Source organism: Acinonyx jubatus, chromosome A1, assembly GCF_027475565.1.
Source record: "Acinonyx jubatus isolate Ajub_Pintada_27869175 chromosome A1, VMU_Ajub_asm_v1.0, whole genome shotgun sequence".
NCBI classification, from domain to species: Eukaryota; Metazoa; Chordata; class Mammalia; order Carnivora; family Felidae; genus Acinonyx; species Acinonyx jubatus.
The window spans coordinates 204778155-204802061 of NC_069380.1; the positions used below are offsets into that span (position 1 = coordinate 204778155).

The window sequence follows — 23907 nt, forward strand, 5'->3', positions numbered from 1 at the left end:
TAAAGGAATTTGAGAAATCTTAATTGCAGGGTTTTTTTGGTTTTTTTTTCCTTCATAACTGTAATTAAACCCTATTGACTGAATGGTTTTATCTTCATAGATGGCTTCTCAACCCACATCTCCTGATGTATATAGGGATCCTTTTGGAAATCCTTTTGCCTAACTTCTGTAAGTAGAAGATCTTACTAAGTGTAAGTTTGGTAAGAAAGCATGGCACAGGGGATGAGGGTGAAATTTTAATTTTAGAATTGGTACCAGCTTAAATCTCTGTAACTTAGAAGGAATAGACATGTGAATCTGTGCTTAACTAATTCAATAATGAATAAGCTGGGCACTTAAGAAAAGAATTCTTACACACATTAAAAAACAATAATAAAGGAGCACCTGGGTGACTCAGTCGGTTGAGCGTCCAACTTCAACTCAGGTCATGATCTCACAGTCCATGAGTTCGATCCCTGTGTTGGGCTCTGTGCTGACAGCTCTGTGCCCAGAGCCTGCTTCGGATTCTGCATATACCACATAATACCTTTCTAGTTGTTTTTTGTTTGGTTTGGTTTTGGTTTTTTTAACCTTCATACTGAAGTGATTGCAAAGGCATTACTTTATTTCCTATAGAAGTTTCGAAATCTGAAGACCTTTTAAGCTACAGAACAGGTCAGCTAAACAGATGCTGATCACATTTTCTGCCTTCCAAATCAATTTATTACTTTGCGAGAGGTCTCAAAGTTAGTCCAAAATAGTCTGAGGGTATCAAGTTCAAAGGTGGTGACAGCTGCCTGTATCTCCTTCAAAAGCAGCATGGGCGCAGATGAGTCTGCTGGTTGATTGTTCTCACTAGCGGACGTCATCGTAGGTAAGTTATTAGGTGTAACTACCTTAGCTGCCTTGCTGGCTCAGCATGACCCTTTCTTTATCAAAAAGGAATGGAAGCAACTTTGTCTCATCTTAGAAGATCGAAGTTAGTGGAGGAAAGAAGGCTTGTCTGCATTTTCGAGGAGGGAGGGCATAGCTGGTAGGGGAGAACAATAAAAAAGAATGAAAGGAACCCAAACTCATTTTTTCTAGTCTTGCCCCATCCAGGTGGGACTCCTCAATTCTGTCTTGACCCATCTAGAATTTAATTATTTTAAGTAGATAAATATCTTAAATCTGACACAGACAGTAAGATTGGCTTCATTTGCAATTTGGATTGTTGCCCCTCACTCACCTTCTATAATTACAGTGTTTCTTAAAATGCTTTTCTATAAAATCTGCTTCAGAGAACGGGCTGAGATTATTGAAAAGGCAAGTTCTTGGGCCCCACTGCAGCCCAAGGAGTCTGGTGCTAAGGAAAGGTCCATTTTAACAAGCAGCCTGGTGATTTCTAATGCCGATAGAGCAGTGCAAGATACTGAAGGGCTAGAAGTCTTAACGGAAGGTCACTCTCACCCTCCTCTCCATGGGAGGCAAACCTGGACAAACAGAAAAGAATAAACTGTATCTGGAGTCTAGGAGGATCGTTTGCACTAAACTGAATTGACTAGAGGACTCCCTGAAGGCCCTTTCTTCCTTAGGTCATGAAAGAAGGATTATTTTGGTCAACTTGCTAAACTTACAGATTGGGTTTTGGGGTGGGCAAGCAGTTATGGGAGAAAAAAGTTAATATTAGTGAACACTTGCATTAATCACTTTATTACAGGTTCCACACTTAGTATCTTATTTAAGCCTCTCACATCAGCCCTAGGAGATCCTATTACTGATGTTTTATTTTTTTATTTTTTTTCTATTACTGTTTTAAATGATGACTTCATATTTAACACATTGATATTAACCACAGGTTTTTTCTTCTCCACACTTCTCTAGGAACTTGATATGCTGACTATCCAGAGGAACAAAAAGGTTGGCCTTAGTCAAGGACAAAGCTAATATCCAGACGCCTTGACCTCTGTTCTTGTTCCAGCTTTGACATATTAGCTGTTGCCTTATTTCTTGTTGCCTCTTCCACTTGTAAAATGTCTTTCACTTTCTGTTTAGATTAAAGCTAAACTGAATCTATGGCTTTAAATAAATTAAGACTTTAAATTCTCTAGCTTAATGTAAATGAAGTAGTTTCCCTATTTGAACAGTTGCCTAGTGTGTTTCTAGAACCTTCTAGAACACTCTACCATGGACCCTCTGGTTGGGAGATGCAGCCATCACAGCTCCTCAAATGACACTGTTTTGAATACATTTTAAAATCCTTACTGTTCCAAGTTGTTTGGGGGTTCTATTTTACTGCAAAGAACCTAAAGGTTATAGCATAACAAGGCACCTTCTTAAGTCTTGCTTCATATCAACATTTAGAGAGAATTTTTAAAGTAAATTTGAAGCAAGTCCAACTTCTAGACACTTGGGAATCTGACACATTTAAGAACCTTTTTAAAAATATAGTTTCTCTTTCTGAAGATTATTTTCTCTCAAGGGTAAGACTGCTCTTGTTTTCCAATCTCTTGCTAGATACTGCAAATGAGGGAAAAGCATTATTTGTCTCTCCTCTCCTCTTCCCTGTGATTCTTTTTTCAGTCAGTTCTGCTCCTAGGTTCATATGGCATTACTTGCCTATCACAAGCAACAGAGTTTTATGGGGTACAAATACCTAATGATTCATGGATCTGAAATGTCTCTGCCTTCTCAGTAATTGCTAAGCCCAGTAACTAGAACTGCAAATGGGCACAACCTTTATCCTTTCTATGGAATAGGAGGCCATCCTCTTGAGCTGAAGTTCCAGAAGAGCAGTTAATGTTGAAGAAAAACTGAACTCAACTCAGCAATGAAGGACTGTATTCTGAAGAGTAACACATCACCAAGTTCAATGTGATTGTGCCAAACATATTAGGTGCTTATTTGGGGTCATGCTAGACCTTTATCAAGTAACTGGAAAACTTTCTTGAAGCCACAGTCTCATAGTTAGTAGGAAGATAAATGGTGGGGAAGGGGGAGAGAAGCTGTAAAACAAGTATTTGGTGTTATCATTGAAAATCTAATGTCTGCAGTACTTTTCTCCTCATAACCTTGGAAACTCTCCCAGTTCATTTCCAGTCATATTGTTAGCAAAGTTCTGAAGGATTTGTTCTTGCCAAAATGAGTTTCACTTTGTTATGTTTATGTTGGTTTTTTCAATGTTGTCTCTTGACCCCTAATGCTCAGGTTCTTGTGGGCGTTAATCAACCATACAATGTTACCTTTAAGTAGAAGAGGAGGATGACTGCTCAGGATCTAAACAAGATGGTGGCCTCATGGACCTTTATTGATCAGCCCCAAGTAGTCCAAGCTAAAGTCCTGTGGTTTTATTTTTAATGGTAATAGCTGATTATGTATGGCATAATTTTCCATCCGGCTCCCTACTCAGTCATTATAAACACAGACCTAAAATAGTATTTTATGTGTCCAAATACCTGAATGTGCTAAACTGGAGGCGATTATTTCTAGGTAGTTGAATTTTTGAAAGTAGAAAAATTTTGAAAGTGATGATCAGCCACACAACTGTTTTGTACATACTTATTTTCTTGTGCACTTTTTTCTGTATGCAAATAAAGCTATGAATTTACTCATTTCAATAAACTGGAATGGCAGAATCTCATGTGTTACCATCAGTTTATTCTTCTATTTGACCCCTGCTTTGAGTTGATGTATTAGGGTCAAGGTATAAAACACATCGGTCTACAAGTGAGCAAATGTTAGTATATTCTGGATTGTCAGGTGAAGACAAAGTGGAAATCTGTGAAACAAGAGCATGAGTAAATTATTGTCTGCTAGCTTTCAATGCCTTATTGAAATGCCTTATTTTAGGCCTACACATATTCTTTTCCTGGAAGTTTAATGGGAGTCTAGTGGATAAGACCTGTATCAGAACAACTTCTACTGACATCCAATATAAAAATCGTTTATTAATGAACCCTTGATTCACACCTATCCTTTGCCTCTCCTTGTTCTTTATTGAGCCATGTTTGACCTCACCAAGACACAACTGTGTGGACTGGTCCAGGCTGGTGTAGACCACTTGGGGAAACTTCTGTGTGTGTTGGGAAGATCCGTGATTAAACATTGCTTTGCCCTGGGACACTTTTAAACACTCTCTCCTAGTATAAAAGTTCAAGGCTCTAATTTTTTTCAAATGACCTAGATCTACTGGGAAGATGACCCCAAGGCAGGCCTTGCTCCAGTGCAGAGTCTTGATCTTAAACTTTTCTAAGGATTAAGACAAACTTGGTAGCCGATGGGTGTCATTGACTGGTTTTTGATTATAGGTTGTTTGATATTACTGCCTTACCTTTCCCTTTAATTGAAACATTTGTTGGCTTTCTGCCAATAATGAGTGGAATATCAAAAAACAGACTCCACGAAAAGCAGCTTCCAGTAAGCCACAGATGGGCCAGAGAAGGCTGCCGATAAGAACATGTTGCACAAATTATCTGGCTTATCCAGATGCTCTGCAGTATATCTAACCCACTGAGCCTTGTGTGCTATTTCCATGTGGCTTAATCTGTAAGATCTTGCCAGCGGTTAACCCTTGGTCATGTACACAAGGGGAGGACATTCATTTCAATGCGGTAGGAACTACTGTCAGCCAAGCAGGGAGAGGTGCTCACTGAAGTGTCTTTGCAAAGTGGAAACAGACCTCTTCTTTGTACGTCTGTTTCGTAACAGTAGTATTCACACCTGTATGTCAGAAGTTCAGCTTTTACGGTGACCCTATTATACCTGGAAGAGTGTTTCTTTTAGGCATCTAATAGATCTAAGCTAACAGCTGAACTGTAACAGCCAGCATGACCCCAAATTCATCACATAAATGTAGGCAATACAAAGGGAGAAGGTATTGGTTTTCTCAAGATAATCTTGCATCTATGAAGGGCTTTACCATTTACACAACATAATTTCATTCGTTTGATATCCTAATCCTGGCGGGGGGGAGGGGTCTGTCACTGTTCCATCTCATCTGAGGATGGCATCCATGCTTTAAAAGGGTTGCAATCTGGGGCGCCTGGGTGGCTCAGTCTGTTAAGCATCCGACTTTGGCTCAGGTCATGATCTCACGGTCCATGAGTTCAAGCCCCGCATCGGGCTCTGTGCTGACAGCTCAGAGCCTGGAACCTGCTTCGGATTCTGTGTCTCCCTCTCTCTCTGACCCTCCCCCGTTCATGCTCTGTCTCTCTCTGTCTCAAAAATAAATAAACATTTAAAAAAAGAAAATAAAAGGGTTGCAATCTGTTCCAACTCTTGAGTGGTTTCTGTGCTATTTTATTATAAAACTGTGGGGGCGCCTGGGTGGCTCAGTCTGTTGAGCGTCCGACTTCGGCTCAGGTCATGATCTCGCGGTCCGTGAGTTCGAGCCCCACGTCAGGCTCTGTGCTGACCGCTCAGAGCCTGGAGCCTGTTTCAGATTCTGTGTCTCCCTCTCTCTCTGACCCTCCCCCGTTCATGCTCTGTCTCTCTCTGTCTCAAAAATAAATAAACGTTAAAAAAAAAAAATTTTTTTTTTTTAAAAACTGTGCATGGCGGTAAGGATATCTTTTCAGTCCGTGACTTCAGACTCCTCCATCAAAATCTTCACGATGGTGTCTAGAGAGAGCCAAACACAGCACAATTCTGTGTCTTCCCTGTGCTGAAAGCAGGGAGGGGGAAAGAACGGGCTAACTCAGGAGTTTGGTTGACCCTGCAATACGCTGATGAGTGAGGACTCTGACCCATGTTCCCGGAATAGGTTCAATATAAAGTCATCTAGTAAAAGACGGGAGCTCCCTAAAAGTCCCTGGTAAATATTTAAGCTATTACCATTGGGAAAAAATTGCTAAATAATAAGACATCTAATTCTTGCTGGGAAATGTTGTTTTAACTAACTTTCTTCTGTTAAAATAGAAGACAGACTCAGTTCTAAACTGATATGCCAAACTTAGGCACACCCCAGGCTGTAGGACAGCAGCAGCCCTGTTAACATGTCCTAATTACAGCCAGGCTGATGGCCAAGGGCCAGCCATGTGTCATCTCACCTAATGAGGGAACGAGCCCCTCATTTGCCCTTGCTTTTCTGGAATTATGTACTTAATTACTAAACCTCCACTGTGTGCTGAAATCACACGAGTGCCAGACTCCAAGGAGATGACAGTGGAGGCTGCTCACTGGCAAAGAAACTGGGTTTCCGTCTTGACCAAAGATGAGGCGGTTATAAAAGAAGAAAACAACCTGACAAAGTCTCCGTGACTAAGTTTTCTTCTGATGTTACTTATGGAGTGTTCTGTCAATTCTCTTTTCGCTTGGTTAACTTCAGTCACTATTATTTCACCTTAATTGTGAAATCATCGCCATTGTAAAAGTTACCTGGTGAGCTGACTGGGCTGGGGCTGAGCTGCACATGGTTCTGGGGTGTGTCTGAGGCTGCCTCTACCAGGTACCTACTTCCACTGATTGATCGTCACAGAGCTTTTGCTTGGGGGCCGCTAAGAGGAGTTTGGGAACCCAGGAGCTAATGGAGAGGGAGGGGGAGGAGAGTGGATGGAGACGAGGGGGAGAAGAATGGAAAGTTGATATGACAATTGCCTCCCCACCTCCCTGACTAGCCTAAGAGATTTGTCTAGGGCCTTGATGATGGAAATGATAGAGCTGGAGGCAGGAGGAGTTGGCTTTTTTTTTTTTTTTTTTAATGTTTATTTATTTTGAAAGAGAGAGGGAAGGTCAGAGAGGGAGGGAGAGAGAGAATCCCAAGCAGGCTCTGCTCTGACAGCACAGAGCCGGATGCAGGGCTCGAGCTCACAGACCGTGAGATCATGACCTGAGGCAAAAACAAGAGTTGGACACTTAACCTACTGGGCCACCCAGGCACCCCAGGAGTTGTCTTTTTTTGATGAAAAACCCTGGGAACCTGTTTAGCCGACATGTCCATTGGTAATGAATTGGTAATCAATGGGCTACCTCAACGGAAAGGTTCACCGTGGTTAAAATCAGTAGGGAGTTATTTTTCTCACATAAAAATTCTAGATCGATGGCTGCTGGTATTGACTGAGCAGCTCAACATGGCCCTCAAGGACACAGACTCTTTTTTAGCTTTTCACTCCAACTTTTGTAGCCTTTTGGCTTTCTGTTCTTATGTTAATTGCCTAATGGTCACAAAATGGCTGCACAGCTCCAAATATGGTGCTAGTGTTCAAGGAGGGCAGAAATGGAAAGGGCAGTACAATTGAAGTCTGCTCCTTGTATCAGGCATTTAAGTTCTCCCTGAGGCTTCCCAATTACTTCACTATATTTCATTGGCCAGAATTTGGTTACATGGCCACTGCTAGGTGCAAAGGAAGCTGGGAAATCAAACTGTTAGCTTTGCCAACTTCTATAGTGAAAGTAGTTAAGGAGAGATATGGTTGGCTAGTTAATTTATGGGGCCCAGGGCATAATAAAAATAGAGGATCCATTGTTCACAAACCAGGGGAAGAAAGTGTTATTAAAGGCATTAATGCATATACATATCCTTTCTTCTGCAATCTCTGTTATTATGACATGTTTTGTTTACTATTTAATGTTGTTTTAAGTAAAAATATAAATACAATTTTAAAGTCTTAGTGTGACTTTTATTGCTAACCTTTTGCTGGTAAGTGGGATCACTAAAATTATACAACTTGTATTTCATAACTCATACATGCATATATATTTAACATATGTATTTCATTCCTACCAGAACAGTAGAAATACTGCACAGAACTAACTTGACTGTTTTTAATTCACTTCTTGACACATGCACATTCTACCAGTACACTCTACCTTTAGTTCACTAAAGAGTAAAGAAAAATGGGGGAACAAAGAAATACGGGTGGTTTTATCTTTTTCTTTCCTTTGTTATTATTTTCAGCATAAACAGATGGATAATGCAGGGAAGTGACACTAGGAAGAAAGATACAATAGTGTTTCCTGGTCATTTGTGTCTCTTTTCATGTTGGAAGTTCTGGTTCAAATGGACATTGTGACCTCTCGGGGCTGTCACTTATGCAGTGATAGGCATAACATACCTACCTTATACTCACTTTTGCTCTGAGCCACTGAACTCCCACACATCATGGGTCCACCTGTATTCCACGTTCATGGGCAGCATAAACATTATGCACAAATGGGGTAGCATGGAAGAAGGGACACAAGGCATATTTCCTCTGCTCCTGTGCATGTTCCATTTTCCAATCAAAGTTGCTTTCAAAACAAAAGTCCAAGCACAAAATTAAGAATTTCAAGGCAGCAATGATGGAGCACTAAACCCAAACCACGGGACCTCTCCAAGTGCCTGAACACTGTCCTACTGCACAGGTCACATGCCCTTGAAACCTGCCTTGGCAACAGGGCCTTGGAAATGAGTGATGAATTAGCCAATGTGTCTCCCACATGCCTGGGTGAGAGATTAACCCAAAGTTGGCCCACCTCCAAATGCAGATCACAGCAGTCTTTGACTACATTGTACCCTCAGGGCAGAAGAGAAGCACACGCATGGAAAGCATAGTCAGCAAAGCCATTGTCAAGGTACCTTGACTAGAAGGTGTTAGCTCAAGAATGCAGAGGACTAGTTTATGTGTGTTAGTACCATGAGGATTACCAGAGACAAGACAGTTAGAAGGGGGGTGGGGAACTAAAAGCCACCATACGGGAGGCCTTACTGTCGGCATAACCTAATTGGAACTGCAAGGGATGTGCCATTTCAGCTGGAAAGATATCAGGGGGAAGACCATAGATCTCCTGAGCTCCTACCTGCAAAAGTGCTTCACGATTCTTCATTCCTCTTCATGGCAAGACCAACAGCCAAATTTGGAAAGCAGTTGTGGGTTTGGGTCCACAGGAGCCCTTGAGCAACAACAGCAAACACCTACCCAGCATGTACCACCCACAGACACTATTCGGAGTGTGTTACAATAAGCAATTTAATTTTCATAACAGTTCGACCACCACCATCATTTTATGGACAAAGACACTGAGGCACAAAGTTAAGGGACTGCCCAAAGTCACCCAGCTAGTAAGTGGCTGAGGTGTCCCATGTCCTGGGAGTTAACCTCAAATTTACCACGTCACCACCCTACTGCCCCCTGAAACCGGTCCCATCGCCTTTAGGTGGGCTTAGTTTACATTCACCAAGATTGTATCCACTTCATGGTACTTCTCTCCTCTTACGCTTCCTGTAACCAATGTGCCTATCACGAATTGCTTATGCTTATTTTAATTAGGCAAGTTGGTCCCCCCTCTTTGGGCTTTTCAAGGCACATTTTCAGGAGTTAAGTATCGCTTAAAAGTGTGAATTACCTAGTTGTTGTAAATGCAACACATCACTTGAACTTCACACAGTGTGTTCTGATTCAGGTATTTCCCATCAGCTTAATGTAAGCTGCAGGCTGCTCACAGTGGAAGATGGGCTGAGTACTGTTCTCCCAATTTCTTCAACATTATAAATAGCAAACCATCCGGCATCAGCTCAAAGGCAGGCTAGTCGGGCATTCCACAATGAGGAACCCGCTTTCATAACAGCAATACCGTTGTATATATGTTTCACAAAATCTAACGTCCAACAGTTTCACGCTTTTAATGAACTGGATCAAAATTATGCATTCATGACACAGTTTATTTTACACAGTATTTTCATTCCCTTCTTGTCAGTCATTCAGGGTTTAAAAAGCCCATCAGTGGTGATGACTTTCTTCATCTTCTAATTTGACAAACACAAACCCTTGCACTGCAGAGACTGGAAACTGAATATGTAAACACAGAGCAGAGAGATGCTTTGCAGCCCATCAACAACACACACAAAACCCCCCTGACAGGGAAAAGCACAGATCAGTAAAGAGGAAAAAATGAAGGAGATGATGCCAGACCAGAAACAAGATTAAGTTCCTGAGTTAAGTCATCTGTAATTACCCACTGGCCCTTTCTCTAGAGAAGAAGGATTAGCAAAACATGTCTGGAGAAGAAAAAAAAATTTGTTCTTAAACTGGGTCAAAAAATTTGCTTACACTACACTCAGGCAGAAAGGGAAAAATATATCCACATTCTGTTTTCTTTCTTTTTCTTTTTGTCCTTTTTTCTTTCTTCCTCCATTCCTTTCTTCCCTCTCTCCTTCCTTCCCTCCCTCCCTCCTCCTTTCCTTCCTTCCTCTTTCTTTCTTTCTTTCTTTCTTTCTTTCTTTCTTTCTTTCTTTCGTCTTTCTTTCTCCAATCTGATCTTCCTCACAAGTCTCCACTCTGCTGGGTGTGAATGGCAACATTTAATTGGATCCTTCGACCCCTCTAAAGTACTCTATCTTGATTATGTGCCCAGTGTTTCACATTTTTTCCCTTTTTCCTGCTCTTCTCCTTGATAATGGTTAGCTTCATGAAGGAATGAGAATGTTGAGAGGGGCCTTGATCCTCAGACAGGTCCTTGTACTGTCTTCTGGTCCTTCCAGTCTCTACAGCATATGTCTCATCTACTTGGGCACGACCTTGTGGGATCTGTAGCTAATGCTCTTGGCTGAAGAATGAGGAGTCTGTTCCTCTCCATGCAGCTGATGGGCCTACAGAGGCCTGGTGGTTCCCCCCACGGCCTTGGCCCTCCTCCCCAACACTGGACTCCAGAGATCTGCCCCCGAGTGCCTTTGCTTCTGTGCCTGACTCAGATCTAGGGTTACACTGTCCTTGATGGAGCAAACCTGCCAGCTACCCTCCTATCCCTCCTCAGAGCCAAAGGGATCTTCTCGGTATCTTCTGTGGCTCACAGCATCCAAAGAAACCTAGGAAGCCAAAAAACTGTCCTTCCTCTGCCCAACCACACACCACAGCCACTTTTGTTCTGGTTTGGCTTCCCCCATACTGGGAAAGTCTGGAAGTTGCTCTCCCGGAGTTACAGACGGCAGGGAAAGAAACATCTGTCTCTGACCTCAACCCACTTACCATGCTGGCCCCATTCCGAAGTGTGGCCTGAAAGACTACTGAGGACACTCATCTCTCGGCCGGCCTCTCCAGCCTCTTGTTCTCTCCCTCTCACAACTGCTTGGCTCCAGCTGGAGAGGCAGACTTTTCACGTTACCTGCACCACGAGCCATGCTGTCCTCACCGCTTTGAGATCCACAGGTGACCAATTGTTTATTTTCCCACCATCTCCTTCCCCGGGCAATAAGTCTCATGGTTCAGCCTTGAGGTTGCAGGACCAAGAAAACATAACTTTAAAAGAGAAAATTAAAAAGAATTTAAGATTTGCAAAGCATCATCCCCTATTATATTTACTTGGGTTTACATGTCGTTAATTGATAAACTTGTATATAGTTTTGTCCTCAAATACTAGTTTCTTTTTGCCGAGGTTCCAAGTTTCAGAAACCAAACATGCCCGAGCCAAGTGAAATCAACCAGTCATCCAGTAATTATGACATAACCATGGAATAACTATGAAGCAACCATTATGAACCTGCTTAGCACTATGTACACTGTCAAAATACTAATGCAATAAAAAACAAAGATGACTTCCAGATATAGAAACCAGAAAGACAGTTAATGTTGACTTATTAGCGAAACTAAGGAATATAAGAAGAGCTTCCTTGACAGGGACAGGGCAAGAATTACTTGTGTGATTTTATACACAGCAAGTTCAAATTACCATGGGCAAATCAAAGTCTACCCTGAGATTTCTTAGAAGTACTTGAAGATTGTTAAGCTTGAAAGTAATACCATTAAGTTCTGCATTTTTTGAAAAGTATCACTTTTTTATAGATATCTATACTTCTAAAACAAGAACCCAGAAGATTCTGGTAAAGCAACTTCAACAGACCACTCTTTTGAGACTTCTAGTTTTAAATAGTAGGTTTAATCTTAAGAGTGGGTAAGGAAAGAAGGGATAGGCTGAGAAGTAGAGAGAGTAGAGTACAGACTCCTGAAGATTACCAGTGTTTGTATCATGGACAAGGGAGAGGAGCTAGTAAAAAAGAAGCAGAAGATCAAGAAGTGTTACATCACAAAAATTAAGGGAACAGAGAGTTTGAAAGCATAAGAATGGCCAGTCAGGTCAGATGCCTCTACGGGACAAAGATCAGGGCAAGAAGTGTTGCTCAAATTTAGCAATAAGAAGTCTTCAGTGGATTAATAAAGGCCAAAGGCAAGTGCAATAGGTTGAGCATCACCATGTAGTAAGGGAAGAAAGTTGGTACAGACTGAAAAGGAAATGTGGTTAACAAAGGTAACAGCAATAAGAGACAACCAAAATGAAGAAATCAAGGGGCTGGATGTCTCAATAAAGCAAAGAACGAGGATATTGAGAGCATGCGAGTGAAGAAATCATGGTCAGACAGTAGGATACCAGCATTTTCAAAGATGAAGCCATTACAGGCGTCAGAATGATGCCAGGACTGTGGGTTAGATGGAATTAAGATAAATATTCGTAGAGATGATGGAATCAAGGAAGAGTGAGGCAGGATGGTACTTCGGAGGACACTGAAATAACTTAAAGTAAATAAAGGCTGGAGTTTGAGCGGGGAGGGAGATAGAAGGCAGTGTCAAAAGTCCTGGGTGAATGTGGACAGTTAAGAGTGTTGGTAAATAGAAGAGTAGAAGGCGACCCAGCTAGACCTTGTCAACTTCTAAAGAGGAAAGGATTGTACTGAGTCTTTCCTTAAATGAAGTGCTGTAACGTAATCTAGTGGGCCCTAAGTAATTCCATGTGACTGTAAACAGATCTGAGCCACAGGAATTCTTATTACTGTAAAGGGATCGCCAGACTTACATCACTCCCATTGACCTTCACAAAGAACCCCAGAACTGATCGATTGAAAAATCATTCTCTCTTTCGTTACAAAAGAGCTCATTTGAAAGTGCTGTAAAAACGGCACAGAACCAGCAACAAAGAGAGCTGGAATCTGATGCTGCCCCTACCCCTGACTGTGTGACCTTGGTAGTATCACTTCCCATCCCGGATGTCATCTTCCTCCTCTGTATTTATGTATTCGTCGATTGATGCATGTAATTCCCAGTATCTGTTGAAGCCTAGTGGGTGGTAGGCACAATCCTAGATGTTGGGGACATAGCAGCAAGCAAGGCACACCCGAAACCAAGAGGCCCTGCCATGTGAGGGTTCTCATTTCCTCCAGCAAGTGTGTGTGTTCTAAGTGAAAGCACCACAATTTCATTTGTAGTGGTCTAAGACCTGTGGATCTTTCAGGATTTAGTCAGAAACAGATATGGAATGAGATGGCAGCTCCAACTTGAGATCCCTGGACACTGAGGGAGTCCATAAAATGGCTAATAATAAACTTGCAGAACACTTTCCATCACTTTAAGAGAGCCAAATGGAAATTATGCTCAACACATTCACACCACTTTAGCCAAACTTAAGTGTTTCTGCCTGATGGTCACACATTCTAATGCACACGTGTGTGTCTCTGCCTTAAAAAGTATTATTATTGTGCAATAAATATAATTTAATGCCACAAAGTTTCCAAGCAAATCGAAACCAAAGGGAAATTAAAAAAAAAAAATTTTTTTTTTTAATGCTCCTGAGTAGAGAAAACCTTGTGAGCCCTCAGCAGAGTGGAAAACTCTGACGTTCGAGCTTGAAGGCATGTTTGTTCAAATCCCACCTCTCCTGCTTCATACGTGAAGCCTTGGCTATATTTCCCTGAGGCTCATCTGTAAAGCTAAACCAGAAGCCTACCTTTTATGCAGTTGAGAGGCTTTAGTGAGAAATTTTCTAGTTGCATGGTGTTTAACATGACATAATTAAAATAATAGCAACAGAACATATGTGTGGTGGGAAGAGCCTGAGAAGTGGAGTCGGACACACCAAGTTCAAATTCTAGTTTCTCACCAACCGGAGATGGGCGAGGCCAGACAAGTGATGTAATCTCAGTGCTTTTCGGTTTCCTCAACTGTAAAATGGATTATTTTGAGGATTAAATGAAGCTATATATATATATATATATATATATATATATATAAGCTTGACACATTATAGAAGTTTGATAAACATTTATCCTTTCTTTTCTTTGAAAGCCATTACATACTAAATAAAAATATTATTCTTTTCACATCTCTAGTCTAGCATGCTTCATTTCTCCTAGATAAACACTGAAGTATAAACGTCACTTAACGACATGTCACAGGGGTATGTGGTGGTGCAATTGGTTAAGTGCCCAACTCTTGGTTTCGGCTCAAGTCCTGGTCTCATAGTCTGTGAGACCAAGCCCCACGTCAGGGGCTGATGCTATGAAGCTTCCTTGGGATTCTCTCTCTCACCCCCTCTCTCTATCCCTTCCCTGCTCTCTTTCACTACCTCTCAGAATAAATAAATATTAAAAAAAAATAAAATAGAGGGGCGCCTGGGTGGCTCAGTCAGTTGGGCGTCCGACTTCGTCAGCTCAGGTCATGATCTCACCATCTCATCCATGGGTTCGAGCCCCATGATGGGCTCTGTGCTACAGCTCAGAGCCTGGAGCCTGCTTCAGATTCTGTGTCTCCCTCTCTCTCTCTGCTCCACCCTGTCTCACGCTCTGTCTCTCTCTGTCTCTAAAAAATGAATAAACGTTAAAAAAAATTTTTTTAATAAAATAGAATAAAAATATGAAAATATGTCAGATACATAGATGTCAAATACAAGATGTTAAATACAAAAAATGTAATGTATGTCGTATTTTATATATTCCTAATATATAATATATAATTAATGTGTTGTTGTTATATTTTAATTCATTTGCTACGTTACATTTAGCCCAAACCACGGGAATAAAATAAATAGAACTTCTACAGAGCAATTTAGCATTCAGCCAGCCAGGTAAGAAATTTCCCTTGTCCCCTCCTCCCTGCCTCTGGGGGGGGTCAGTCAGTCTCCAGGGACAGAGGTGGTTTTCAATCTCCGTTCACACTGAATTATCAAGTCAAGTAACACAAAGTCTAACCCATGAGCATTAGGTCTAATTAGCGTTAAACATCATCTTATCTTGCCTTCTCCCAAGTTCCTTTTTCGGGAGGTATCCTGACAGGGTCCAGAGCCGATTCCTACTGTATCTGGCCCCCTTGTCGTTAGCTAAGACTTACAAGAAGCGTCCTTGGGCATAGATTTAATCATTGCTATAGTGACAATGTTGCTGCACACGTTCGAATCACCGCATTACTTGGCAATTCTGCACCATCTGCAGGTTAACAGCAAGCTCAGGAACCAATGAAATTAGCCCCCTTAGACACCTAAAACTCTCCACACAACCAGGAGAGGGAGGCAAGAAAGCCCGTGAGGGGTAAATAACTTCCACTCTAAGTAGGACCACTAGAAGAAACGTAAGACTGTGCTAGAAAAACTAGCTGTCTGTTAACCCTCCACCCCACCCTCTGTTTTATCAGTTTGTGTATGTGCTCATGTTTGAAAACTGCCTATTTGTAATTAATGAGTATTGATGAAGGCCCCTTAAGTCCTGCGTCAGCAAATATTTGTCCAAAACCTTAATGGCATAGTGTTTCTCAAGCTGGTCATTCAAACTCTCCACCCTGGCCACACATTTGAATGACCCAGCAAGCTTTAAAAACAACACCATTTCAGGGTCCCATCCCAGATCAACGAAATTAGAATCAGGTATGGGGTGGGCAGGCATCAGTGGCTTTTCACAGGTCCCCCCCGGGGACCATTCTATTCGATCGTACAACTAGTGTTTTAAGAATGGTTGTGGTATCCACATTCCCTGGCACTTCAAAAACATCTTACCCTTTGCACAAGTCCCAAAGAAAGTGAAAATACGAAGGGGAGGGCATCCTTTATGATGGATTGGAGTAAATTGTTCCATTTCAGAATCTGTCTTGCTGACGGGTGTGTTTCTGAGATAAGGAGAATGTGTCCTCTTGTGGGACAGTGTAAAGCCCTAGGGAGTTTACCTAGATTCTTCACAATGATCCCCCAAGCATATACAGAAAGCCTACTTTATAACTGCATTTCCACCCATGTGGAAATAACCCCCACAGCTCGTTCTCAAATTGTGTCGTATATGTCCGTGCCTCCTTTTCTAGTCAGGGAAGTTCTTTTACTGATTTTGAGTTTATGCTTCTATGAGAATCATCCACAGACCTTTTTCCCCCAAATTACACACTCTGATCCCTTCCTCCCAGAGTCTCCCGAGACGGGAAACACTGGAGTTTTGTTTTTGTTTTCAACACTCCGGTTCACGTGAGCCAATTTAGCACTCACCGTCTCGTTGGCCGAATATGCTCATCAATATGAGAGGACAGTAGGCCACAAATTACAAAATGACTCTCCTTTGATTGGACTTTGGCTCCCAGGAAGTCCTGTTTGACAAAAATCCTGACAGAAAACAGGCAATAATTGTCCCACAGTTCTCTGGCCCTTTGCAAATAAACGCCTTACAGGACCTGTCTGGCCATTCCTCACGGAGCTGCCTCGAGAGAGCAGATGTCTGCCGGCCAGAGGTTTGCCTTTGCAATATGCATTTTACAAATAGGTGTCCTGAGTGCTGGGCCCACTCCTAGGTGAGTCCCTTTTTCTGTTTGTCTCTGGAATTTCACTGCTTTGATATTTATCTCAAGGCCTACTTCTTAGCAGGAAAGCAGATAAAAGTTCAACCCACATTGAGGTAGACAGCCTGAAAGTTTAAACTTTGAAAAGGGGTGAGAAAAGTGCAGGGGTGTGTCTTGGAGAGTTTTGTAAGGAAACCTGCTGCTGTTTCCAGAAAGTTCTTTCAAACAAGCCATTCACATGTTAAGACCGAGATAATCTTTAAATACTTGGAATTATGAAGCAAAGCTGGTTTTCACCAGAGTATGTTTGATAAACCTGAGCTTATCAGTATCTAACATATGAGAAGTTTAAAATTAAAAAAAAAATTAATCTTTCCCTCATTCTGCCTCAATGTGTCGCACTCTTAACTTTTGGATATATCACCTTTTTGATCCCATGTCAGGCAAAGGTTAAACATTTGGCTTTTCCTCCTTGACATTCAAAGTTGTGTCAAGAGGCACACATTTTGACCTTAGGCCTAGGGTTAATTTCCTCCTTTTTTTTTTTTTTTAAATATGAAATTTATTGTCAAGTTGGTTTCCATACAACACCCAGTGCTCATCCCAAAAGGTGCCCTCCTCAGTACCCATCACCCACCCTCCCCTCCCTCCCACCCCCATCAACCCTCAATTTCCTCCTTTCGAGAAGAATCACCATAGCACAGACCTGTCAGCCCTGCTTCTGGCAAAGACTTACTTTCTCTCCTTTTGTTCTGATCCCATTTGGGAACTTGTAGCTCATTCCAGGCCAAGCCAGGATGTGCTTACCAAACAACTACGCCGTATCCAAAATTGCTGGAGAACGTGTAGATCTGTGCCATCCGATACGGCATGATCTGACTTGGGGATAGTATTGAAGTATTTCTGGCTTTGCAGTATAGTCAGGGGATACTATCTGCCCAAACACTGTCTCCTCTGCTCAGACACTAACTGCAACGTGCTTCCATTTCCACTTTGGTCGTTTGACTCCTGGTTTAACCAAATTCTATTCTGGGATCTGATGTCCATCTCGAGCACAGCTTTGCCTCCCTGTCGGCTCCACTGGGGACCGCCATGCTCCTGGGCCCCCCTCGGCCTGTGGTTTGCTCACAGGGCTACAGCTTCCAGCAGAAGGGGACACAGCGGTGCTGCACAGACCAGCACGGGTCTGGGTGAAACGCTTCACCAGGCTTCCCTTTGCACCCTCACTTCCTCTTCCGCGTTAGCTAAAAAGCATTTTCCCATTCAGAAGATATTTTCGCTTACTGGGCATTGGGTGCAAAGGGGATTTGGGAAGGCGGTCACTACAAGTTGCTTTAGCCTTCCACCCTGACACTTTCTTAAGTTAAAAAAATAATTCAAACAACCCACATTCCTGGATTGAGACTCCTGCTGATCAAAAATGAGAGGCTGTGAGGAAGGCTACATCCACTTTGAAGTTTGTGCCCTTGGGTCCTGGCCTCACTCAGCTGTCTCAGGGGGGACAAGAAAGCCCCCCGCCCCCGGCGGGCCCCCCAGCTCCCAGCAGCTGCACCGCTGAGCTGGATTTGGCTTCAAGCACTCTCACCGCCAGGCTCTCAAGAGTTTGTTAGGGTTGCCCGGGCTGGAACACTCTGTGCTCTGCCCTTTGACAGAGGGTTGAGGTCAAAACACAGTGTTCGGATCAGTCGTGAAGTGAGACACATAGTTCAGCCAGAGGACTGGAGTTTGCAAATGACTTTTTTAAAAAATTTATTTAATGTTTATTTTATTTTTGAGAGAGAGAGAGAGACAGAGGACGAGGGGGTAGGGGCTGAGAGAGAGGGAGACGCAGAAGCAGGCTCCAGGCTCTGAACTGTCAGCACAGAGCCCGGCCTGGGGCTCAAACCCACAAACCCTGAGATCATGACCTGAACCAAAATTGGACATTTAACCGACTGAACCACCCACGTGCCCCACAAATGATTTTTTTAAAACACACATTTGATCAGAATGGAGCACTCCTCTGGAGCAAGCCTTCCCCAACTCAAGGCGCCATTACTAACTAACAAACCATGTAAGTTTGGGCAGATTACTCAACGTTTCTGCACCTCGGTTCCCTCAAGGGTTGTATTCCTTTCCTAGTACCATGAACTGGGCGGCTTCAAGCACCAGAAACCTATTGTTTCACATCCTGGAGGCTAGAAGTCTGAAATCAAGGTGTTGGCAAAGCAGTGCTCCCTCAGAATCTGAACGGGGTTCTTCCCCAGTTTTGGCGGTGGCTGGTGATCCCTGGCATCCCCTTGGCTCACGGCTGCATCCTTCTAGTCTCTGCCTTTGTCACCACAGGGCTAGCTTCACCTCACCTTTCCTCTGTGCACGTCTGTCACGTTCTAAATTTTCTCTTCTTAGAAGGACACCAATCATATTGGATTAGGACCTACCCTAATGGCTTCATTTTAACTTGATTTTTTTTCTGTAAAGACCCTCTTTCCAAATAAGATCACATTCGGAGGTACAGGGGTTAGAACTTCAACTTGTGTTTGGGGGGTGGGACACAATTTACCCCATAACAGTGACAATAATAGCACTTACTTAATAAGGGTTTGTGTGAAAGTTAAATTATATTCCATATATTGTACTTACAACGTCTGTGCCTGGCACATGGTAAAAACTCAGTACATGTGAAATATTGTTTAGAATTATAACTTGCTATTACTTTGATATGCTTTCTGGTTAGTAAAGGGAGGGATAAAGTTCCAGCCAGCCTTCAGGGGATATCATATGGCTGCAGACACTTCATCTGAAGCCACAGCGACAGTGAGTTATTGCTACTGGTGAACTGTTGGGGATATTAAGAATCGTTTGTTTGCGAACATAAGAGTACCCGTGAGAATAGGTCCTGAGCAGGGCATCATCTCTTCTGTTTTCTCAAGGTAGGCTAGAAATGTTAAAACCAATGCGTGAGTAGAGTAGTAGCTCATAATACTGGTCTTGGAGCCAGAGGGCTCGAGTTTGATTCCAGGGTCCATAGTTTATTAGCTCTGTGACCCTGGCAAAGTTCTTAATGTCTCTAAATCTGTTCCTCACCTGCAAAATAGGAATGCAAATATGACTTGCTGGGTGAAATTCCTGAGGTGATAAAGGCAATATCCCCCGCACAGTGATGGGGAGGCTTTGAGTGCTCCGTGAGTGCAGCTCTCATTATTTTTTTCTTTTTGATTTGTAAATAACAACATGTTTACATGGTTCAAAGACCAACAAATATAATAATATATACGTTGAAATGTCTTGAGAGAGATCTGTGTTATTACATATAAAGTACTTAGAATACTACCCCTCTCCCAGTATACCCTGTTCCCACAGGTAACCATCTTTATTAGCTTTCTGCGTATCCTTCCAGAATTTCTTAGTGTAGATTAAAACATAGTGACATATATAATCTTACTCCTCCCCTTTCCTTTACATACTCTCTTACACTTTGCTTTTTCCTTTTTCCTTTACAATATATCCTAGAAAACCTCTCTGTATTCAATTCTCCACACAACTGACCGCTTTTCCATTGTGTGGCTATACGCCTCAGATAATCTATCCTTTATTGATTAACACTTAGGTTGTTTCCAATCTCTTGTACTATGAACAGTGTTGCGATGGATACTTTTATTCCTATATCATTTTGCAAGTGGATAGTTGTACCTGAGGATTAACTCCCAGAAGCGATGTAAAGGAGTCAAAAGGAAATCACCTTTGTGACTTTGCTAAAATTGCCCTACGGCCCTGGGAGGTTGGTATTACTTTGCACTTTCCCCAGCAGAGTATGTTTATTTCCCCACAGCCTTGCCAGTTTTTTGATATTTGCCAGTCTCATAGGTGAAAAAATGGTATCTTCAAATAGTTTTAATTTCCCTCTCTCTTTTCTTGTTATTATTTCTTAGTTGAAGTGTAATTGATATACAGCGTCCTATTAGATTCAGGTGTACATCATGATGATTTGATGTTTTTATACATTGCAAAAAAATTCCCACAATAAGATTGCACATCCTTTCATATGTTTAAAGGCCATATGTATGTTTTGCTTCGTGACTGTCCATATCCTTTGCTCATTTTTTCATTGAGCCTCTTGTCTTTCTCTTATGAATTTCTATGGCCACTTAAAAAACCAGTCCTTTGTCTCTGGTAAGAATTAAAAACACTTCCCCAATTTGTCATTCGTATTTTGACCATATACATGGTGTGTTTTTAGTGTGATTATAATTTTCATATTTATATTACTCTTTATTTTCAAATAATTAAGAAAGAGCACTAGGCTGGGAGTTAGAAATCCTGAGAGGGATTTGGTAGGTGGCCCTTGGAGAGGAACTGCCTGAATTTGAATCCTAACCTGGCTGTCAAGTACCCTCTGCTGTGTAACTTGAGGAAAATTACTCACCATCTCTGAGGCTCAGTTCATTATCTCTAATGTGCAATAATACTGGTAACATATCTTACAAGGCTGATGTAAAAATTAAGTGAAATAATAAGAATAAAGACTTAGAGGAATTCTGACATAAACTAAGCATTCACAAATGTTAGCAATGATTATTTTTTATGTTTATTTACCTTTAAGAGAGACAGGGAGACAGACTGTGAGTGAGGGAGGGGGAGAGAGAGAGGAAGACACAGAATCCGAAGCAGGCTCCAGGCTCCTCATTATCAGCACAGAGCCCAACGCGGGGCTCGAACTCACGGACCATGAGATCATGACCTGAGCCGAAGTTGGACATTCAACCGACTGAGTCACCCAGGCGCCCCAAATGTTAGCAATTATTATTCAATTTATTTGAATTAAATTTATCTCAGTAATCTGGACAAATACCCACACCTCTGTTAATGGGAAAGCCAGGCTTAACTCTTAAACTGAAGATATCCAAAATGTCAGTCTTTGTCTTTAATGTTTTTGATATTCATATTCAATACGAGCTAACAGATATTTATTTACCAACTACTATCGGACAAGGACGGTCATTTGTTTATTCATCCATGTAATACAGCAAATATTTACTGGGTTCGTGACATGGGCCAGACATTGGATCAGGAGCTACAGGGTAGTACAAAACATGTCATGGGGGTCTCTGCCCTCACTGGGCTGACAGTCTAGTAAGGAATATAAATAAATAAACAGCAATTGAAGCTCAGCCCGGTTCTGAGTGAAGCCCATGGTGTTAAGAGAGGTGGACTCCTATGAGCCTCACCATTCCACTCTGCACTGGCTTCATCTGTCCTGGCCTCCGCAGGGACTTTGCTCCTCTAACTCTCCCTCTCTCTCCTGCATCATCAACATCTCCCTTTGTACCGAATCATTCCCATCAGCATACAGACATGTTGTAACATTTCCCTTAAATGTTGGCTCAGTCTTCCGGCTTACCCCAGACCTACACACTCACATCCAGCCTCATGGTGGGAAATGGCACTTAGATTCAGACAACGCTCACATTTATTTGCACGGTGCACCCTGCTTCCCTTAGCGCAATGTCTGGTTACTTAAGTCAGCATCTCTTGAACATCTAACGGCCCAAACTTAATGTGTCCGAAACATACCCACTGATTTGTCTCCCCATCTTCACCCAACCTGCACCACTACTCACTGAGTTACTCAGGCGGTAACCCGGGACTCACCCTTGACTCCTCTGTTCGTATCCTTCCCACGTGCAATCTAACAGCACATCTGTTGATATTGTCTTGAAAATATATCCCAAATCTGCCCACTGCTTGCTATCTCCACTGTGACTATTCTCGCCCAAATCAGTATCATTTCTGGCTTGTATCCACCCTTGCCCACACTCCACCAGTCAGCTCTCCATCTGGCAACCAGAGACATTTCTAAATCTTTTGAAAACATAACTCCGGGTGTTACTCCCGGTCTCATACTCCTGTAAGAATTTCCATCAAGCTCAGAATCCAATCCAAACTCCTCACCACAGCTTACAAGGCAGGAGCTGCACCCTACCTGCTTCTCCAGGCACCTCTGCTACCTTGCCTTTTGCTCACACGGCTCTGTCGCCCTACTTCTGTGCTTCTGACATACCGCCCTCAGGGCCTTTGCATTTATTTGCCCCTAGCTTCGAACACTCTTTTTCCAGACACTCACACAGCTTCTCTCTGAATTCATCCAAGTAGCTAATCAAATATCACCTTCTGTTCTGGTCATTTTTGCTGTGTAACAAACCATCCCGAGACGGTTGTTAACACTATACCAATTATTTTATTGGTTCATGAGTCCAAGGGTTGACTGGGCCCGGTAAAGTGGTTTTCATGGGTATCCCATGTAGATGTAGTCAGATGGTGGCTGGGCCTGGGATTATTATGATGATCTCTTCACTCATGTGTCTGTCATTTGGGCTGGGAAGACCCAAACAGCTAGGGGCTGGAACAGTTGATTCTCCTTGAGAATCTGTCTCTCTTGCTCTCTCTTTCTCTCTGCTCTCCATGTGTTAGACTCAGGGTAGTCAGTTTTATACATAGTGGGAAAAGGCTCCCAGAGCAAATGTTTTTAAATAAGCCAGCAGAACTTGCATGGCTTTTTCTAACCTAGTCTTAAAAGTCAGGCAGGCTCATTTCAACTGTGTTCCACTCATCAAGGCATTAAGAAAAACACTACCAGCTTCAAAAGGAGAGAACACAGACCCCATTTTTGATGGGAAGAATGACCAAAAAAAAAAAATCGTGAACACGTTTTTAAATCACTACACCTCCTCTGAGAGGGCCCTTTGACTACCCCATATAAGAAACCTCCCTCCCCTACTCCAGCCCCATGGCACTCTATCCACTTACCCTGCTTTATTTTCCTTTACAGTTCATACGTCTTAACTGACACTGCATGTTATATTTGCTGGATCCTCGGTTATTGTTCTCATCCACTAGAATGTAGGCTCCATGATGGCAAGAATATTGTCTTGTAGCCCCAATCACTTAGAACAATTCCTGACACAGAGCAGGCCCTCCATAAAAGTCCTTGAATATAGGCTCACTGGGAGCACACAAAACAAGCTCTTAAATAAGTCTTGGTAGGGGCGCCTGGGTTGCGCAGTCGGTTGAGCGTCCGACTTCAGCCAGGTCACGATCTCGCGGTCCGGGAGTTCGAGCCCCGCGTCAGGCTCTGGGCTGATGGCTCAGAGCCTGGAGCCTGTTTCCGATTCTATGTCTCTCTCTGCCCCTCCCCCGTTCATGCTCTGTCTCTCTCTGTCCCAAAAATAAATAAACGTTGAAAAAAAAATTTTATAAAAAAAAATAATAATAAGTCTTGGTAAATCAGGAAAGGTCCTGAAAAAATTAGCATTGGGCACTGCTGTTATATTGTCTTCTTGTCTTGATGAATCGCATGAACTAAGAAAACTGGCAGATCTGTGGGTTAAGAATGCAGTCTTAATTAGCTTATATTTCTCCACTCAGAGGAGCCGCATTGTCTTATTTATTGACAAAAAGATTCCTTCCCACAGCAGGTGTTTTT

The 23907-nt window shown here is 42.4% G+C and overlaps 2 protein-coding genes across 9 annotated transcripts in view; both read left to right on the forward strand.

Moving 5' to 3' along the window:
- Positions 1 to 3593, forward strand: part of DAB2 (DAB adaptor protein 2) — a 68786-nt gene extending 65193 nt beyond the window's left edge. For 7 of the 8 annotated variants that reach the window (XM_053201259.1, XM_015067594.3, XM_053201268.1 and 4 more), the window contains 2 exons: positions 101 to 168; positions 1843 to 3593. In XM_053201259.1, coding sequence (XP_053057234.1) covers positions 101 to 163 — 63 coding nt within the window. In that variant the 3' untranslated portion in view covers positions 164 to 168; positions 1843 to 3593. The remainder of the gene's footprint in view (positions 1 to 100; positions 169 to 1842) is intronic. The other variant, XM_027075778.2, reaches the window with a different exon arrangement.
- A 12704-nt stretch (positions 3594 to 16297) lies between these two features.
- C9 (complement C9) overlaps positions 16298 to 23907 on the forward strand; it is a 53728-nt gene continuing 46118 nt past the window's right edge. Inside the window, exon 1 of the mRNA XM_015067597.3 lies at positions 16298 to 16457. Coding sequence (XP_014923083.1) covers positions 16381 to 16457 — 77 coding nt within the window. The 5' untranslated portion in view covers positions 16298 to 16380. The remainder of the gene's footprint in view (positions 16458 to 23907) is intronic.